The sequence below is a fragment of the Megascapheus bottae genome, chromosome 1 (assembly GCF_031878675.1).
Source record: "Megascapheus bottae isolate mThoBot1 chromosome 1, mThoBot2.hap1, whole genome shotgun sequence".
Classification (NCBI taxonomy): domain Eukaryota; kingdom Metazoa; phylum Chordata; class Mammalia; order Rodentia; family Geomyidae; genus Megascapheus; species Megascapheus bottae.
In genome coordinates this window covers 21706883-21727196 of record NC_143509.1, presented here as the reverse complement: position 1 = coordinate 21727196, position 20314 = coordinate 21706883, and the positions used below count along the sequence as shown (strand labels likewise).

At 38.0% G+C, this 20314-nt stretch overlaps 1 protein-coding gene across 1 annotated transcript in view; it reads left to right on the top strand.

The window, feature by feature from the left end:
* Wdr49 (WD repeat domain 49) overlaps positions 1-20314 on the top strand; it is a 114362-nt gene that overhangs the window by 23340 nt on the left and 70708 nt on the right. Inside the window, exons 6-8 of the mRNA XM_090335375.1 lie at positions 4337-4504; positions 6518-6666; positions 17177-17410. Of these exons, the coding sequence (XP_090191501.1) occupies positions 4337-4504; positions 6518-6666; positions 17177-17410 (551 nt within the window). The remainder of the gene's footprint in view (positions 1-4336; positions 4505-6517; positions 6667-17176; positions 17411-20314) is intronic.

Genomic DNA, 20314 nt, shown 5'->3' with positions numbered 1-20314 from the left:
TGGTACTGGAGAGAGAGTTTATAAATTGTTTTCATAACGACAAAAAAGTAATCCATAGGTCAAGGGGAAATTTCATAATACGGGATGAGTATAAAATATAATATCCAAGTGTATTCTAATGCAGATCAGAGGTGGACCATTCTGCTGTTTGGCAAGCTTTCTGTAGTTCATAGCACCCCTCACAGTGAATTGATCTGCATACCTGACATTCTGTGAGGAAATTGTTTCTCAGCGTTCCCTTTCCCAGCGATCCTCTTTCTCAGACCCTTTTATCCTTGCATAAGTTGCTTTCTGGCATTAAGATAGTTCCAGTATGAAAGGCCAAATAACTCATTCACATAAAAAGCATAGAAGCTAAAAAGACGACCCCAAATTCACACAGTGGTATGAATTGTTGCTATTATCATAATCATTATTATTATTGTTGTTATTATTATTATTACTCTAGGAACTTAAAGAATCACCTGAGTAAACAGATAGAGAATGATTTCCCAATTCAAACTCACCTGGCAGTCATAAGCTCATCACCTCAGTTCCTCAGATCTGTCAAGATTGGGCTTTATGAATAATAATGGGGGTTCTTTAAATTTTAATATTTTACATGCAATTTTGTGTATGCATGTCTTCTCATGGAGAGACACTGTATCTTTCAGTTGATTGCCCAAAGGTGTGGCCTCTGGTTGACAAGGGATCAAGTCTCTTCTTCTGTGTCTGTACTCAGGCCTTCTCCGAAATGAATTCCTTGGGCTCAGATTTGTGAAGTAGTATGTGGTGTGTCATTCCACCGAACTCAGAGGGCAAGCACACGACTCTAGATCTGAATTTTTGACAATCCTTTGCTGCCTTTGGCAAAATCTGGGATATGAGTGCAAGTTGTTTTCCTTGTTCACAAGATAAAGAAGTAGATTATGTCTCTTGCCAACATTCAATGCCAGAAGTTACACTTCGTTTTGTACCCTGGATTTTGTCTCATAATTTCTCACCTACCAAAGTGCTATCTTTAAAAAGAATTTTTAATAGTGAATTATTTTTTAAGTAATTGTACAAAGGAAGTTCAATTCCAGTGTTATAATTTTGTTTCCAAAACTCTGAAACCTGCATAGATTGCTTGTTCTTCTAATTTTTTGGGGGGGGGTGTCTTGGGGCTTGAACTTGGCCTGGGAACTGTCCCTGAGCTCTTCAGCTTAAGGCTACCACCCCATCCCTTGAACCAAACTCCACTTCCTGTTTTCTAATGATTAACTGGAGATAAAAGTCTCAGGTCCTTTTGTGCCCAGGCTGGCTTTGAACCACGATCCTCAGATCTCAGCCTCCCAGGTAGCTAGGATGACAGGTGTAAATCATTGGAACTGTCCTCCTAGTTACTGCCAGTGTAGCTCCTAGGGAGTCTCTAAGCAGCATTGTATGAACAATACAAAATCTCAGGTTTCCTGAGAGTGCGTGAGAGGATGATTGGTCTACAATACAAAAACTGGAGATGTTCTCTCTGGTTGACAAGGGATCAAGTCTTTTCTGTGTCTCTATTCAGGCCTTGCCCAAAATGAATTCCTTTGGCTCAGATTTGTGAAAAAGTATGTGGTGTGTCATTCCACCAAACTCAGAGGGCAAGCACAGGACTCTAGAACTGAGTTTGTGACAATCCTTTGCTGCCTTTGGCAAAATCTGGGACCTGAGGGCAAGATGGTTTCCTTGTTCACAAGATAAAGAAGTAGATTATGTCTCATGCCAACATTCAATGCTCAAAGTTACACTTCGTTTTGTACGCTGGATTTTTGTTATGACTTCTCACCTACCAAAGTGATATCTTTTAAAAAGAATGTTTAATAATGAAAGAATTATTATTTTTTGCCAGTCCTGGGCTTTAGCTGAGGGCCTGAGCAGTCTCCTTGGACTTTCTCAAGGCTAGAGCTTGTGCCTCAGTACCACTTCCAGCTTTTTTCTATGTATGTGGTTCCCAGGAATCAAATCCGGGTCTTCTTACATGCATGTCAAGCTCTCTACCACTAGGCCAAACTCCCAGACCTATTTTTTAAGTAATTGTATAAAGGATGTTTGAACCTTCATCCTCAGATCCCAGGCTCCTGAGTACCAAGGATTGTAATCATGAGCCACCGTGCCTGGCCTTGTTTTTTTGAAGTTTGGAGTCATATGAATATGACGCTCTCTCTCTCTCTTTCTCTTTCTCTCTCTCTCTCTCCTTTTTTTTACTTCAAATGTATTGCAGTGAAGCACAATAAGGCTTTGAAAATGGGGTGACATGTTTTAAGACAGAATATCAGTAGATGGCAAACTGAATAGTTCCAGTCTTATTAATATAGTTATAAATGGGTCATAGTAAGACATTTATTTTCTTGGTAGACAGGAATGAAATATGTTTAAGTAATAAATCTTAGTTGCTTTTAGAACAACCCAAAAGACTTGGTCAGAGGAAAAGGAATGCATTGAGCCACACTTCGGCCTCTCAGAATTTCCTTAGCTTTAGTAATTGTTTGGAATTTGTACGTACATATGTAAACATATTTATATATATACATATATATAGCCAAGTCCATCAAAATAGCAAAATAATAAAACGAGGTGCTCTAAAAATCTTAACTTTTGTGCAAAGGTTCCTGCCTAGTTTGTTTAAGCTACTATAACCAAATAAACCAGGTAGTTTGTAAACAATAGAACTTATTTTCACAGTTGTTCAAGCAGGGAAGTCAGAGATTATGGCGCTAGAAGAGTTACTGTTTGGTGAAGGCTTTCTCCTCATTTCCCAATGGTGCCTTCCATCTTTCTCTTAAGAATAGTGTAAGTGACAAGGAAGCTACCTCCTTAACACCTATGTGTGTGTGTGTGTGTGTGTGTGTGTGTGTGTGTGTGTGTGTGTGTGTGTGCTGGTACTGGATGTTGTACTGATCCGTGGTATCTACCACTTGATCCACAGCTCCACTTTCAGGTTTCAGTGATGTGCTGGTGTCTCACGGACTCTCTCTCCCTGGGCCTGGCTTTGCCCCATGATTCACAGACCTCAGCCTCCTGAGCAGTGAGTGTTCTAGGCATTGCATTGACACTTAGCCTCACATCTCTTTTAGGAGGGCACTAATTCTCTTCTTGAATATTCTTCTCTATGGCCTAACTGTCTCACCGAGGACGGTGATCACCTGGGAGCTTAATAGTTCAACATAGAAATTTGAGAGACCATAAACAGTCAACTATAGCCATGCCAATTAAGGATCTATTTTCAAACAAGTCCAATCAGCAATACATGCATTATTATATTCAATTGGAGTGAATAATAAGGTAAAAAATCCTACAGTGAGATGACAGAAGTCTCCTATATCAGAATATGTTGTTATTCAGAACAAGTAGCTTAAAATTTGGCATATTTGTTTCAGTTCCCCTGGCCATAAAGGGAAATAGATGAATCTAAATGAATGCCTGCACGTGCATCTATTTCATTATAGCATGATACTTCCCGAACACAGAGAGATCTGTATTGTTTACACTGTACAGGATGCATGCCCCTTCTCCCTCCCTTCTGCATCAGAGCAAACGACTGTCCTATGATTCTGGGCCTCTAATTTGCTCCAAAGGAGAGATACTATTCGCTCTCATGTTTGCTATATAAACATCTCTGATGAGAGAATTTGAAACAAAGGGGAGTGGATTGCTAAGTGCAGATAGTCTCATTGTCCACTAAGGCGTATCTTCTAAGACTATTGAGGATTCTTTGTGATAACTAGACAGGAATATTTCCAAGAGACATTCTATTAAAACAACTTCCTTTGAAGCTATCCAGAGTAACATAAATCTTTTGGGGGAGAAAACAGCTACCCTGACCTGAATCCCTAGTGCTTTAGAGACTTGGTAAGACTGACTCTTCACCTTTTTGCTTTCAAGCATTGTAGAGCTGTCAGAATTTAAATAATCTGTCCATTTGAGCATAAACTTGACCTTTGGATAACAGCAGATGGTTGCTAAGCTCTTGTCTGCCTGCTCCATGCCCAGAAGGTAGAACACAAAAATCTGGTCAATCACTCATTTTATGTTTCCAGAATCCCATATGACTACTGTGATTAATATTGTTTCTTTCCATGTGTCCTATAAAAAAAATTTAGGATATCCCTAGAGTGAGAGGAAAGTCAGAATGCAAAATTTGCTGTAACTTTTTAGTGTAAATTTATTGATAGGAACCAAGAGAGCTGTTTTCTAAGGGTTGTGATGTATCATCATAATGAGTTTAATTTTTCAGTAGAGCTTGTTTAAATATTTCTGTTTTGCTTATACCTCATTAAAAGGCAGCTATCGTGTATTTTCCTCTTTCTTCATCTTTTTCTCTTTTTTATTCTAGTTACTTACAATGTATCATTGGATGCTATCATTTCCAGCACAACCTCCAGTACAAACAGTGTGGTGCTGGCTTGGAGAGAGAAATCAAAAAAACATCTTAAAATGACATCCTTCAACATTGCCCAGGGCATTCATGGTTTTGATTACCACTCTCGGCTCAACTTAATTGGTATGTAAAATAAATCATGATAACGATGAGCACCTCATAAATTGTCTAGGAGGAATATTTGTATTCATGAAGCCTCTCTACCTTGTTGCTTTATTGCCACTGAGACCGATATGAGCAGCTCATCTTTTATTGCCTGAGAATGCCTGATAATGATGCACTGCATGTGAGAGACATTGGGGTGAAAATATGAGAAAGCACCCCAAAGAGTTTTAATTCACAATGAGTGGGGGATGCAAAGTGATATAAAGAAAAGATGGTTAGTGCAATGTCTGCTATTGTGTCATCAAAGGTTCTGCCCTAATACGTCATTTTTATGGTCATAACTACTGCTGTTGCTACTACTAAACACAGACCACGCACACACACACACACACACACACACACACACACACACACACACACACACACGAGAAGGCTAACGTATAGGAAAACTTTCAATTATCTTTCAGAATGCATTCACAAATGTTTCTGATGATCTCTAGCTTTAGTCTATTAAGGAAGATTATGCTGCAGCAAGAGAGTTTACCTTCTGCTGAGGAAACAGAAATGTGTTCATGCCACTAAATATTTAAATAGAATATCTTGAAATTCTGAAAATAATTAATTTGTGTGTGTTGTGTGTGCATGTGTGTGTGTACATGAGTATGTGGACACACAAGCAATCATACAAAAGATGTGTGATTGGGACATTGAAGGACAATTGCAGAGATCCCAGGCCCACATTCCAGCCATTGTTCAAGGGCGGAGTACAGTCGTTTGCTGAAAGGATGGAATGCTATCCGTCTCAACAATCATAGTTGTCAGTTAGGATTTTAATCTGACTAAATAGGCAACACACATTTCCAAGGAGTCCCATGGATTTAGAAGAGATGGGTAAAAGGGTTGGTGAGTCAGTTGGGCAGGAAACTCCAACAATCCTCATTTTAATAGAGTGAGAAATTATTCAGTCCCCGGGCACCAATCACCATTTGTATTTGCCACCATGCTGGCAAATACAGGTGACTTACCTGTAACCCTAGCTACTCAGAAGGCTGAGATCTGAGGATCATGGTTCAAAGCCAGCTGGGGCACCAGTCTGTGAGAATCTTATCTCCTAACCACCAGAAATCCAGAAGTGGGGGCCGGGAGTTTGGCCTAGTGGTTGAGTGTTTGCCTAGCATGCACGAAGACCTGGGTTTGATTCCTCAGTACCACATACATAGAAAAAAGCCGGAAGCGGTTCTGAGGCTCAAGTGGTAGAGCTCTAGCCTTGAGAAAGTCCAAGGACAGTGCTCAGGGCTCAGCTCAAGCCCAGGACTGGCAAAAAAAATAAATAAATAAAAAGAAATTCAAAAGTGGTGCTGAGGCTCAGCGTGGTAGATCAGTAGCTTTGAGCTGAAGAGGTCAAGGACAGTGCCCAGGCCCAGAGTTCAAGCCTACGACCGACAAATAAATAAATAAATAAATAAATAAATAAATAAATAAATAAATAAATAAATTCAAATGACCGCAGTTCCACAGTCAGTCCTAAACCAGGGAAAACCAGAAAATACTGTGTTTGCACAACCTGAATAGGTATAAATGTCTTACTCTTGAAGTGTTCCCTATTACTGTCTTGTTTGAAGCATCTACTTGTTGAAAGCATACAGTAGGACATAAGTATATTTGTGATGGCTGTATGTGCTTGACCATTGAAATGGCAGTGAAAATGTGTTCCTCATATTTTTAACCATGAAATTTGTGAACTGTCAATATTATTTCATTCCATCTTCTACCACTGTCTACATTCTCCTGCCATGCTTTTTGGTCCCATGCCTTCTCCTGCTCATGTTTGGTTTTCTTTCCAGCTCATGCACACTCATGTTCCCTAGACCACCCCTTTTCTTCCATTGGGTAGAGCTCCTATCTCCTTTGCCTACTTCAGTGGGTATTGCAAGATCTTCCTTTCTTTGAGGGTAGGTGAATTAGTGTTCATCAGAAGTTAATCACGTTATGGGCATTAAAACCCAGTTCTTCTATTTTTGTTCTGATTAGCGACTGCTGGCATTAACAATAAAGTTTGTCTTTGGAACCCCTACGTTGTCTCTAAACCAGTCGGGGAACTCCGGGGTCACTCAGCCAGTGTAATTGCTGTCCAGTTTTTTGCTGAAAGAAAACAACTTTTCAGCTTCTCCAGAGATAAAGTAAGTAGTATTGTGTATTTACTTTCTTTAGTTCTATTTCCCCATTTCCGTCAGAACTCTATTGTGATTCTTGAATTTCTCTGAGCAATGATGTTAATTAACAAATACCGGTTAACCACGATGCTGTAAAAATACTTATTTGGAAAAAAGTGTTTATTGATGATTACTTAATAATAGTCATAAATAACTGGGCAAAATATTTCATTCAAATTCTGTTCAAACTACATACCAATGGGTTTAATCCTTGTTATTTTTTAATTGGTGTCAGTCATTAGGCTTGAACTTAGGGCTTGAGAGCTGTGTTGAGCTTTGTTGTTTAAGGCTAACTCTGATGGTTAAGTGGAAAATCTTACAGATTTTCCAGCCTGGGATGGCTTTGAACTAAAATCTCCAGATCTCAGGTTCCTGAATAGCAAGGATTATAGGCACGAGCCATTGATACTTGGCAGATTTAACCCTTCTTACTGGGCTCTTGATGTATCATATCTTAGGAGTTTCCAAAGTTCTCACTAATTCAATAAGAAAAATTGGACTGGTGGCTACAGGCTTGTTGCTTTGGTAGATATTAAACAGTACAACCAGTTAACTCTTATGGTTTGATATTTTGAGACTTGTTGAAATAGAAATCTACATGATTGCGATGACCATGAAGCACATTTTAATTAGCTATCTGTCTACTTCTCACTGGTAATATTGATAGAATTTTTGTTTGTATTGTGCAATGTTGGGTTTCAATCTAGGGCATTGTACATGCCAAGCCGGTACTCTTTGATGACAAATTTTAAATATGCTTTAACCACATAATGGTAGAACCAAACAATCTAAGTTGAATCTTGAGCACAGTACAGATACTCATTAAGCAAATTTCTTAACTCTCTACAAGTCTTATCTTTTGTGTCTCTGTAAGACATCCTTTTATGTAATTTTTGACTTAAACAACCAGGTGAGATATTTTGTTATTGAAGACAAAAGTGGTTAATAAGCTTACTGAGGACAAATTACTCAGGCTCAGTAAATCTGAATTTCTATTCTATGCTTAAGTAGTATAAGTATTAAAGAATCAATACTCAAGTTAGGTAGAAATTAATCTTTGACTCCTTAGCCATTAACCAGCCTATAATCTTTCCAAATTTACTTATTTTATGATTCCCCCTATCATGTAACTCTTTCCCTTTTTCCCTTAAATTTTACTAACCAATAACTAATTCCTGTTTATTTGACCATCAACTGATCAACATTAGTTTCACCTGTCTGTTTCAATGGCCACTGCTCTGATTAAAAATCTTGTCTTTCCCACCACCATGTATTGCAAAGGTTTCTTAATATGTTTCCTTAATATCAAATTGTTTGTCTCCCAGCTACCCTCCTTTTTCTACTAGTTAAGTAACATGCCAGAGACTTCTTCAATCCGAGATCTCTGCCATCCTTCTAATGATCAAGTGAAATCTTAAACCCACCTCTCATTTATCAGGCTATCTCTATCCTCATTTTCTTTGGCTCACATAATGTTGTTAGGCTGGATCAGGTGATGGGCTGTTCCTACCAGCTGTTCAGGGCTCTGCAGCTTCCTGTTCCTCCTACCTTTGCCTTATCTGTCCAAGGCTGACATACCCTTCAGTCTTCGTACATTGGGGAGAGGCCCTTGCCTCCATTAGGTGTTTCTTTCTATGCAATGCTGTCACATTTGAGTGTTCTTCATTAACATTTGTATCATTGTGGCTTCCTTAAGGAAGCTGCTGTCATTTTAGCTCTTATCTTGGTATCCACTTCAGTTCTGAACCCTTTGTCCAGTTGATTCGGTGATCACTTCTTTACACCTCAAAGTGAAGGCCAATTGTTGTGCCTCTGCAAAAACAAAAACAAACTTCAAAGGAAATGGTTTATCATGCCCTCCTTGTTAGATTTGGTTGTTCTACTTTTTGAGGACTCTAATCATTACTGTCTAAGTTCAGTGGTGGACCGTAACCCAATCTGAATTGTCAGCTCAAGCAACATAGAAGCACATTGTCTCTTTCATTAGGATTTGGTAGTTTGATCACCAAGATTTTATTTTTTGCTACAATCATTTCTGTGTTCCCTAGACCTAAGAATCTTATTGATATTAAAAGTATCCATGTTTAACACATGTTGAAGATAATCTGTGAAATAGTATAGCTGTTAAGGAAATGACCATATTCACAAGTCAGGGATTGATCTTTCTTTGATTTTATACATACAAGATCCTCAATAAGTAATTGTGAAATGAATAGATCCTTACCAAAAATAAACACAATATAAATGCCTGTTATTGTATCATTATTACCTTGAAGAATTTTTTTTAAAATAACTTTCAAAGTTAGAAAAGCAAAGCCCGAGAGTTCTAAATGATTGTGTACAACTTTCATTCATGTTAAGCCTACCTAGACTCTTTCAGGGGCAGTTTTGTCATCAGTCTTCATTTTGACTTTGAAACCATCACATCATAATAAAGCTTGTCATGCTGTTATTGCTCGCATTATCCTGAGTTCATTTCATTTTGATAGATGAATGATAATCTCAGTTCTTATGTCAGGGGCAAACAACAATGATTTCTGCTACTGTTCTGCTGTGTGCCATCAAATTCTGCATGTGTATAGAACTGGAGCTCAGCCAGAGAACTGGGAGAATGGAACAGTATCTTTTCTTCTTCCTTTTCTTATTTTCCAAGGAGCCTTTGACTGAATCACGTTTGGTCAATGAGTTATAAATTAGATGATTTTCAGACCAGAGAAAGATCTTAGTAATTTCCTCCAAAAATGACCCGAGGCTTAAGTTCTGCTAAGGAAGATAGTACCATCGATCAATGATGTTTCCCAGGGGTGATTGAATAATAACTCTATTCCTTTAGAATTTGGCATCAACCTACATAATAGCCTAGTTGCACTTTGCTTTGGCTTCCTCACTAGTTTCTCTGAAAACAGCAGTCAGTGCAGCAAGACCCTGCTGGGAGCCAGTAATTTGGTCATTTGGAGAAGTAACTACCAGGGGATAAAAAGGATTTTCAAGGCCTTGGAGAAAATTTCTCTGCTGGTGGCCAACATGGAGCTGAATTCAGCCTTTCTAGTGTACACAACTGTTCTCTCCTAGGCTACTAATTCCGATTTGGCCACTGAAATTGGATTGGTTTGTAAGCTAATACCTTGAGCTCTGGTTTTATTCTTTGTCTCCCCCCACCTCCCGCCGCCCCAAGCCTGGCATCTGTTTTCTAGAACTACAGTTGTCAGGGAACACAGGGGATTGTGTCTGTGACTACAACTTACCTATTTGTCTTTTTCCCTTCTTTATACTACTCTCCCTGATTAAGGAGCTTAACTTGTACAAAGTAATACATTAATCCCTCCTGGTAAAAGTTACAAGCAAGGCGAAAACATGTAGAGCAAATATGTCCTTTTCTCATTTCTCTTTCAAATCAATTTTTCTCCAAGAACAAAACCACTACCAACATTTGGACGACCTTATTTTAATGTTAATAATATTATTAATATTCATAATAACACAAATATGTTATTATACTATATTACCCTCTTGATGTGTAGAAATACTTATTAGTTTGTGCAAATACTTATTAGTATTATATCAAATATATTTTCATCTTTCCCTGAACAGAAACCTTTTGGAGATTTGTTTTTATTTTTAAATTACATTTATTTATTTATTTTTCTGAGCTTCAAAAGGTTGCACAAGTGAGTTACAATTTGGTATGCCCATCTCTGTGTCCAATGCTTCTTCATTAAAGGCTTGGAAACTTTTATACCTGAGCTGGCTTCAAATCATGATTCTTATGTCTCAGCCTCGTGAGTAGCAGGTGTAGCAGCTGTGAGCCACACCTCCAGCCTGTCATAATTATATGCCTGTTTAGTAATTCCAATATGTGTAATCATTGATGATACAACCCTGATATTTGCGATTCTGGCCATTCTACCTCTGATTAACTTATTTCCTTTTGGTATGCTCAGTTGTCTTCTTTACCATCACATTTTTTTACACTTGGCGCTCTCAGAGCATGTTGAGGAATGAAATGAGATGCTTTCCTCTGGAGGATGTAAGTGATTGCCTTTGCACAGAGAAAAAGGGGTTACTGTCCAGCCCTGGATATTCAGGCAGCACTGTTTTTGCTATTTATTCTCCTGCTTGACCCCACTCCATGCTTTCCTTGTACTCTCTTCATTTACGTCTACTCCTTACTGTCTCCATCTTAGGCATGTCTCTTTTTCTTTGTTACTTCTTTTGGGTGGATGCAGATAACGTTCTAACATTCACTCTCTGAAAGCCCCACCAGGCAAAGGAAATTGTACCCCAGACCTGTTTATTTCATGCAGGAAGGTCTCTTGAAGAATCCTTACTTTCAGTGACCATTGAATTACACTTGCTTGTTCTAGCTATTGTTAATCGTTTCTTTCAAAGTTGTGGTTGCCACAAATCTTGAGTGAAAAGAATTTTAAATTGAAACTTCAGTTCCAAAGGGAGACTGATCTTTGAAAAGCAGAGTGAGAAAAACTTGGCTTGAAAGATGGGGAAATTTTGGCTACCATTTTCAATGTTAAGTGAAGAATGATAATGAAAGAATCAGTTTAATTGAAAATTGGAAACTCGTCAAATGAACTTTCATTTGGAAAACAACCAGAAGTCTGGAATAAAAATGTTGGTATTAACTACATTGCTTGCCAGTTTTGGAGTGAGCTATATTTTGGCTATTTGAAGCTGTCAAGGATAGAGCATACAAAAGACAGATAGGAAACTAGATCATAGACTTATGTGTCTCTCATTTCTGTTGAAAATAACTAGAAGAAACATGTGAGTGATAATAGATAGGTGATAGATGGCTAGATAGAGATAGATAGGTAGATTCATAGATGATAGAATGAGAGAGAACGGAGATGGAGGAAGGAGAAAGTGAGAGACAGAGAAGTAGAAATATAAATATAGATTGTAGATTGATTTTTTAAATAATTTTTTACTGTGATTAATAAAAGGGTTACATTATATTCACCAGATAGATGGTGCATAACTTCACAAACATTGATACCCTTTCTCATGACATGGTCCCAATTTCCCTCCCACCCTCCCCCTGCCCCCTGCTTATTTTGATTTCCCCCCTTCCCTATCCAATTTCAAATAACCAATTAAGCACATATAAAATATATCAGATAACAAGGTGAAAGATTGGGAGATGATATTAAGAGATACTGAGGAGGGAGAAAGAACCTGTGTGCGTGCGTGTGTGTGTGTGTGTGTGTGTGTGTGTGTGTGTGTGTGTTAGAGAGAGAGAGAGGAAGAGAGTATAATAATTACAGTATTGAATTTTTTTAGCTGTTGATATATTTTAGATATGAAGCCTTTGTTGTATGGTTAGTGAAGATCTTCTCCCACTCTGTAGGCTTTCTAGTTAGTTTGCCAGCTATGTGCTTTGCCATGCAGAAGCTCTGTAGTTTAGTGCAGTCCCATTTATCCAAACTTTCTTTGATTTGTTGTGTTTCTGGGTCTTTACTAAGAAAGTTTTGACCTGTGCTAAGGAGACCTAATGTATCTCCTATTTCTTCTTGCAAGTTTTAAGTGTATCTGCTTTTACCTTGAAATCTTTGGTTGAATTGGAGTTAATCCTAGTGCAGGGTGACAAAGAAGGATCCAACTTTAGTTTTCTGCAGGTGCTTAACCAGTTCCGCCAGAACCACTTGTTGAAGTGGCTGTCTTGCTTCCATTCTATTTTTTTTTTTGCACCTTTATCAAAGATTAGGTGGCCATAGGTCTGTGGGTTAATATCTAGGTCCTCAGTTCTATTCCATTGGTCCTCAGGCCTGTTCTTGTGCCAGTATCAAGCTATTTTGGTTACTATAGTTCTGTAATAGAGTCAAAAGTTTGATATTTAAATTCTTCCTGTGCTATTCTTTCTGCTAAGAATTGTTTTTGCTATATGGGGTCTTTTATTATTCCATATGAAATTTTGGATTGCTTCTTCTATTTCCTTAAAGATAGACATTGGGATATTGATGAGTATTGCATTGAATTTGTAGATAGCCCTTGGCAACATTGCCATTTTCACAATGTTAATTCTTCTAATCCAGGAGAATAGGAGGGTTTTCCATTTCCTCAGTTCTGCTTGAATTTCCTTTATCAGGATTTTAGTTTTCATCATAAAGGTCCTTTACATTCTTAGTTAATTCCTAGGTACTTTATTTTCTTTGAGGCTATTGCAGAAGGAGTTGCTTTCCTGGTTGTTGCCTTATTCCTCTCATTTTTGGCATATAGGAAGGCAGCTGATTTTTGAGGGTAAATTTTATACCCTGCTACCTTGCCAGAGTTTCTAATCAGTTCAAGCACCTTGGCAGTGGAGTCTATGGGGTTCTTTAAATACAGAATCATGTCATCTGCAAAGAGGGAAAATTCAACAGCTAAAAAATTTGAATCACTCCAAAACTAATCTCCAAAGAAACAATCGTCCCAGATGGAACAAAGACTTAAAGAGAGACTTCTCTGAAGAAGAAATAAAAATGGCCTATAGACACATGAAGAAATGCTCGACATCTCTGTCCATAAAAGAAGTGCAAATCAAAAAACACTGAGATTCCACCTCACTCCAGGTGGCCATTATGAAGAAATCTAATAACAAAAGATGCTGGTTGCGGTGGGGCCAGGAGGGATGGCTACTACACTGTTCATGGGAGTGTAAATTCGTTTAACCTCTATGGAAAGCAGTATGGCGGTTATTCAAAAGACTAAATACACAAAAAGTTCCCCTGTGACTCAGCAGAGAGGTGAGCTAGACAGATAAAATCACATACTGGAGCTGACAAACTCTGTTTTAATCCTTTAAAACAATATGCAGGGAGCCTTAAGTCTTAATACCCTGATTTCTAGATCTTGCTTATGCAATATAGCATTTGCTCACAATGCTGTGTTATCAAAAGAGAACAAAGAAATAACCCAAGAAGTGTGAAGAATGATATCGTTGTCATTATGCAGAATGCTATGCCCTACCATAATATAAAAATATAAGGTTATGCCTGCTAACATGAGAGGAAGGAGAAATAGAGATCCAAAGAGATCCTCTCATGAACCTGACTTAGTCTGTATTGGGATGGAAACCACAGATTTTCAGTCTGGTATAAGTAGACATAATTACAGATAACGTTGAAAAAATATATATGTATGTGTGTGTGTATATATATGTATACATATATATCTAGAGAGAGAGTTTGTGTGTGTGTGTGTGTGTGTGTGTGTGTGTGTGCTTGCTGGTGCTTAAACTCAAGGCTTGGAGTCTGTCTCTGAGCATTTTTGCTCAAGGCTACTGCTCTACTACTTGAGCCACAGCTCCATTTTCAACTTTTTGATGGTTAAATTGGAGATAAGAATCTCCCTGACTTTCCTGCCTGGGCTGGTTTTGAATCTCAACCCCAGATTTCAGCCTCCTGAGTAACTAGGGTTTTCAGGCCTGAATAACCGGCATTGGCCCAAACTACAAATTGAAGAGAACCAAATGTTCAATTGTAATTTTAATATTAGGAGTTTATCAATCTGTTTTTCCTATGGAGAAAGAACACATCTCTAGAATATCTGTAATAGAAATTAATAATAGCTCTGTTCTTCTCTAAATTGTCAGTTAAATTTTATATGTTAACTTGAATGTAAGTGGAGAGCTTGTGATTCTCAAAGAATAACTAGACATTTGAATGGAATTTTTTTTCAGAGGACTTGCTTGATAAGACTGAATTAATGTGAGAATGTGAGTTCTTTCATGTGATGAGAATGATAGTTAGAAAAATTGAGTGTAGTTATCTGGTTTAAAGTGAAGCCAAATGATATTACTAATTAAGGGGGGTAGATCTCTTATTCTAGGTAATTTTCACTGACCTTCAAATCAAGTAGAACCCTTAAAGCATAATTTGAAGGAATGACCTGGGGAAACATGTTTGAAAAATATGACTGTATGAGTCTCATCCTCAGAGACTCAGATTTAATTGGCCCAAGAAAACATCCAGTAAAACTTGATTTCCACAGCATGGTAGGTATTTTTGCTTAAGGTCAAGTTTAGGAAACAACAGTATAGAATATGAGAACATAAGGAAAACTGAAAATGCCTTAGCAGTCACTTGACAACACCTAATTTCTAGAAGTGTGCTAGAATATGGTTCTATGAACTGGTGAGAGTGTTCAAACTATTCTAAGCAGAAGGAAAAATAAAAACAATTAAAGATGGAAGTTGGACTTGGTGAGATTATTAACAGAGGAAAGTTTAAGGTTAAGAAGGAGAAACAGAAATTAATTTTAAGGAAAATCAATGATAATGTACATTTCAATTAACACCAATTCTAGTAGTGTCAATACTAGAAGAAGTCACCTGTTATAGATTACAGAGGTTAAATTTAAACTTTTAATTTTTCTATTTAGTTAGCATGACTAAGTTCAATGAAATATTAGGGGCCATTTAAATTATTTGAACAACACTATGGGAAATAATTCTGAGGAAACTACAATCTATTAAAACAGTTATTATTAACATGCTTACTTATGATACCACCAAATGCTATTTTTCCAAAGTATAGTGGTTTCCATCAGGACAGGTGCATACATGTTAAGGTACTATTTTCCACAATAAGGATGTAACCATTCTTAGTATCATGGGTGTTTGAGAATCATCCAGATGGGAATGATATTATGAGTATAATACTCAAAATAACACTTAACCAAATCTATTTATATTTATAACACATTGAAATATATTTATAAGACTGAATTCTTAGGCATTTGTAGTTTTGTGAGTAAATGTTTCTTGGAGAGCTTCCAGTACATTTTAAATGAGAAATTTATCAATGATCAAGAATGTGAATGAATCTCTCAAAAAATATTCTTGCCCCAAGCCCCATTTTTCTTTATAGATGTATGCTTGAGAGGGATTAGTAATCCTGTTCATCTGACTGGAATTGGCTAAGTCAGTTCAACTTTGTCATAAGGGTTGGTCGATAGGTTATTCTATACATCAGATCCAATTGGAAATCGAATCCATATTCTCTTCTCATTAACACCACGGCTGATCACCTCCCCCCCCCATCACACTCCAAAATCTGTCCTTTCTGTTTGCTATGCAGGACACGACACTTGGTGTGACTCATCTTCATTGGAATGAAGGGAGCCATGAGGGGAAGAAAGAACAGGGAAAACAAGTGATTTAATGGTTGTGGAATAGAAAGCAAACTTTCCTCTGAGCAAGGATTCACCGTCCTCTAATAAATGTGTGACATTGACGTAACTTGATTGTATTGACTAGCATCTGTGATTTCTTTGAACTTAATTTCATTTTATGGCACTTTTGATATTTCACCTACACATGTAGGGGGCAGCAGCAGGCAATGGGAGAAAATGAGAGGTGGGGGAGAAGGAGAGACAGAGACAAAGACAGACAGAAACTGAGATTGAGGGAGGAAAGGGAGAGAGAGACTGAGGGAGGAGAGGGAGAAAGAGAAAGAGAGAGGAGACAGAGACACAAAGACAGGAAGGGAGGCTCGAGAGAGAGAGAACCACCATTTTTGGTACATTTGAACAATATCAACTTAAATCACATTATGATCTACTGCTTAGAATTCTGACAAACCATGAGTCAAGGCATTGGCAGGACTTGACTGCTTTCTACCTCTACCTTTGTGATGTTTCTGACTTCCTTGGGTTTTGTCTGTCTTCACATCCAGCAACTCTAGGAAGAATCCTTATGTGGCATCACTCCTATCACTTTTCCTGCCTCATTTTTCCACATTTAACAACTCTTTCTTCTACCCAACTCCACAGAGGATCAAAGGAAGTTGCACATACACACATCCACACACAGAAATAAGCATGATAACACTCAATAAATACTAGCTGAAAATGGGGGCAAGGAAATAGGGAAAGACTAAGAATATAATGGAGGAAGTACATTTATTCATTATACTATATATACATATATATCATAACAAATCTTTCATTCTATAAAAGATGTTCATTTAATGAATACTCTTATCACATTGAACTCATTGAATTAATCCAGGATAATCTCTCTTTCTTAAGTTTATTAGTTTAACCATATCTCAAATTATTATATATTTTTGTGCCAGTACTTACTGGAGTTGGCTTTGAACATCTATCCTCAAATCTCACCTCCTAAGCAAGGGGATTACAGGTATAAACCATGGGCATTTGGTCTAAATTATTTTTGCTTTGGGAGATAACATACAAGGCAGGTCCTGGGGGTTTAGAGATGGGTGTCTTTGCTTACCACAAGTACATGCTACCAGCATAGCTCTATTCTAGACACTGGGATAAAAACCATGCTTCCCCTGGGACACTTATAGTTCAGGATATAGTTTTAAGCAGGTAATGAGCATATATTATGGCAAAAATCTGAGCCAATGGCACTGTGGATGAAGATGCTTTCGGTCAAGAGTTAACTAGGCAAAACACTGTCTAAAACAATAATTAGGGTTATTGACTTATTTATTTGATGATTTTATTTCTCATTCAGGTTTTGAGGCTCTGGGATATTCACCACCAGCTCTCTATCCAGAGGGTTGCTTGTCCTTTCCCCAAGAGTCAAGACTTCAGATGTCTTTTCTACTTTGATGAAGCCCATGGCCGACTTTTCATCTCATTCAATAACCAGCTAGCTTTGTTGACAATGAAAAGGGAAGCCAACAAGAGGGTGAGAAGCCACACAAAAGCCATCACGTGTGTCCTTTACAACTCACTGGCCAAACAGGTAATGCTGCCTTCAGTTGGGTTGTTGTCCTAACACACCCGGAAGTCTAGGGTCTCATTTCCTCCATTGGGCCTCATATAAAACTAAAGAGAAATCCAGAAACACAAATGTGAAGAGGAAATGATTTAAGGGAAGTGCCTGTGCTTTCAGTGTTAGTGTATCCAGGTAGATCGCAGAGAGATTTTCTTTGTAGGTGTGACAATAGAATACAAGGAATAAACAGTCTTGTAGCTAAACAAATACACAACGCTAATGTAAATGAACTTATCTTTGTGACCCACTAGAGTTTAGATTTTCAGCCAAATGCAAATGAACCTGGTTATAAAAATCCCATTTAGGAACTCATGATCCTCCAGTTTCCCTGTGGAAAGTTCTGAAATATGTATGAAATGTAATTAGCAGCATCCAGGTTTGGGGGGCCAGGCTATTTTACACTTGTGGCGCTGCATAGTGGCTCAGAACGTGAGGCTGCCACTTAGTATGCCGCTCCAGTGCTCTCTCTCTCTCCCCTATATGTTAACAATACTCTACAGCCTTTGCTTAGGGGTGTGTTATCTGCATCTCAATGAAGTTGAGGCTTCTCCTGCTGCCAACAGGCCAAATACACCACAATCCCTTTTTGAAGAATGGGGTAGGGGTAGATCCAGCCAGGGAAGCTTCGGGCATGAGGTGCATAGATGACTGTGGGGTGGAAGAGAGAGGCAGAGCCACACTGGAGGTCTGTCTGCTGCAATGATCCCATCAGATCTGATGGAAACAGCACAGTCGCAACAGAAGAGAAAAAGCAAGTCTCCAACTTGCAGCCAATTAAACCATAACTCCAACCCATTCTTTCCTTTTCCCATCAGTAGGTGGTTTGGCTTTCCCATAGAAATGAGCAGCTCGGATTTGGGCAAGCGGAGGAACGCCGTTTGGTGGTAATGATGTGTGTGTCGTGTAGCTATTTCAAACATTCTGTTTGCTCATTATTCTAGGAGATAAAATCTTTTTCTTTTATTTTTAATGAAACAATTCATTCTGCATTCCATCTGCAGGAAAACATTCCCCCACAAATGTTTTATTGAACTTCATGAAGGCAACCTGTTCGATTGGACTCCCTGTTGGCCATGACAGATTTAGTTGTGTCTCAGAAAACATTCTGTTAATTGAGATCTTTGGTTAAAAAGCTAAGTTTATTGTACATATATACATATGTGCATGTTTTTTCACCCCAAGATGAGCAGTATGTCTGGAAAAATACAGGAAATGAGACATACAGGAAAAAAAAAGATCTAGAATATACATTTGGACTGATAAGATCAAATCAATGTCATGAACATATACAGGTTATAGAAAAGAAGAACATTAACTTTTTATTTTATTTTTAAGGTATTAAGCTATACAGAAACATTGAATGCTGTATCTATAGGAATGTAATAAAGCTGGGTGTCTATAGCTCATGCCTAGCTCTGTGGAAGCTTGAGATCAGGAAGATTTTTGGTTCCATGTCAGTTAAGGAAGAAAAGTTTGTGAGACAGCATTTCAATAGAAAAGAATATGGGCGTGATGGTATGCACCTGTTATCCTCGCTACTTCAGAATAGGTAGATCACAACTCTGCTGCATGTCCAGGCAGGTGTCAAGTCAAGATCTTACCTCAGGAAAACAAATCAGTGCAAAAGAAGGGCTGGAAGTGTGGCTCAGTGGTAACCATCTCCCTAGGAACTGTGTGTGTGAGAATATATATATATATATATATGTATATATACATATCAAATAAGTACAAAGAAAGTAACACCTACAGTCTCACCAGACAGTGATAATTTATTACTTGGATCCTTATATGTCACCCTGCACCAGAATTAATTCCAAATGGATCAAAGACCTTGAAGTAAAAGCAGATACCCTGAAAACTTTACAGGAAGGAATAGGAGATATATTAGAGATCCTCGGCACAGATCAAAACTTTCTTAATAAAGCAAGTTAAATAGAAAGCCCACAGAGTGGGAGAAGATCTTCACTAGCCATACAACAGACAAGGAACTCATATCTAAAATATACCTACAGCTCAAAAAATTGCATCTCTCAAAAAAAAATCCTCAAAGAAACAACCATCCCATTAAAAGGTGGGCTAAAGATTTAAAGAGAAACTTCTCTGAAGAGGAAATAAGAATGGCCTGTAGACACATGAAGAAATGCTCAACATCACTGACCATAAAAGAAATGCAAATCAAAAAAACCTTGAGATTGCATCTCACTCCAGTTTTAGAGTTATCAAGAAACCTATTAATAACAGTTGTTGGCAGGGATGTGGCCAGAAGGGTTTGCTACTACACTGTTGATGGGAGTAAAACCTTGTTCAACCACTATGGACAGCAGTATGGCAATTCCTCAAATGACTAAACAAAGAGCTCCCCTATGACCCAGCAATTCCACTCATGGGCATTTACCTAAATGTCCATAAATAAGGACATACTGAAGCTACTAGCACGATGAGGTGCATTGCAGCATTATTTACTTAGATAAGTTAGGAACCAACCCAGAGGCCCCTCAGAAGATGAATGGATCAAGAAAATGTGGTGTTTATTCATGATGGAAATCTATGCTGCCATCAGAAAGAATGACTTGGAAAAAAATGTATTCGTTAAATTAAGCCAGACTCAAAGAAACATAGGCTCCACGATTTCCCTCATTAGTAATTATTAGTATATGTCTAGAATTCCCTAGCAGAGGAACATAATAGCTCAAAAGGTATGTACATATGGTCATATAGGATTAGGCTAAGTGAAATGAACTCCAGGATATGGAAAAAAGAGGTTTATCTTTGTGATTGTTGTTGTCAGTGTACTATGTGAAGTTATTTCTTTTCTCATCGTTTCCCCGTATGGTTATCTCATGTTGTTAGTGTATGACTTTGATATCTGGT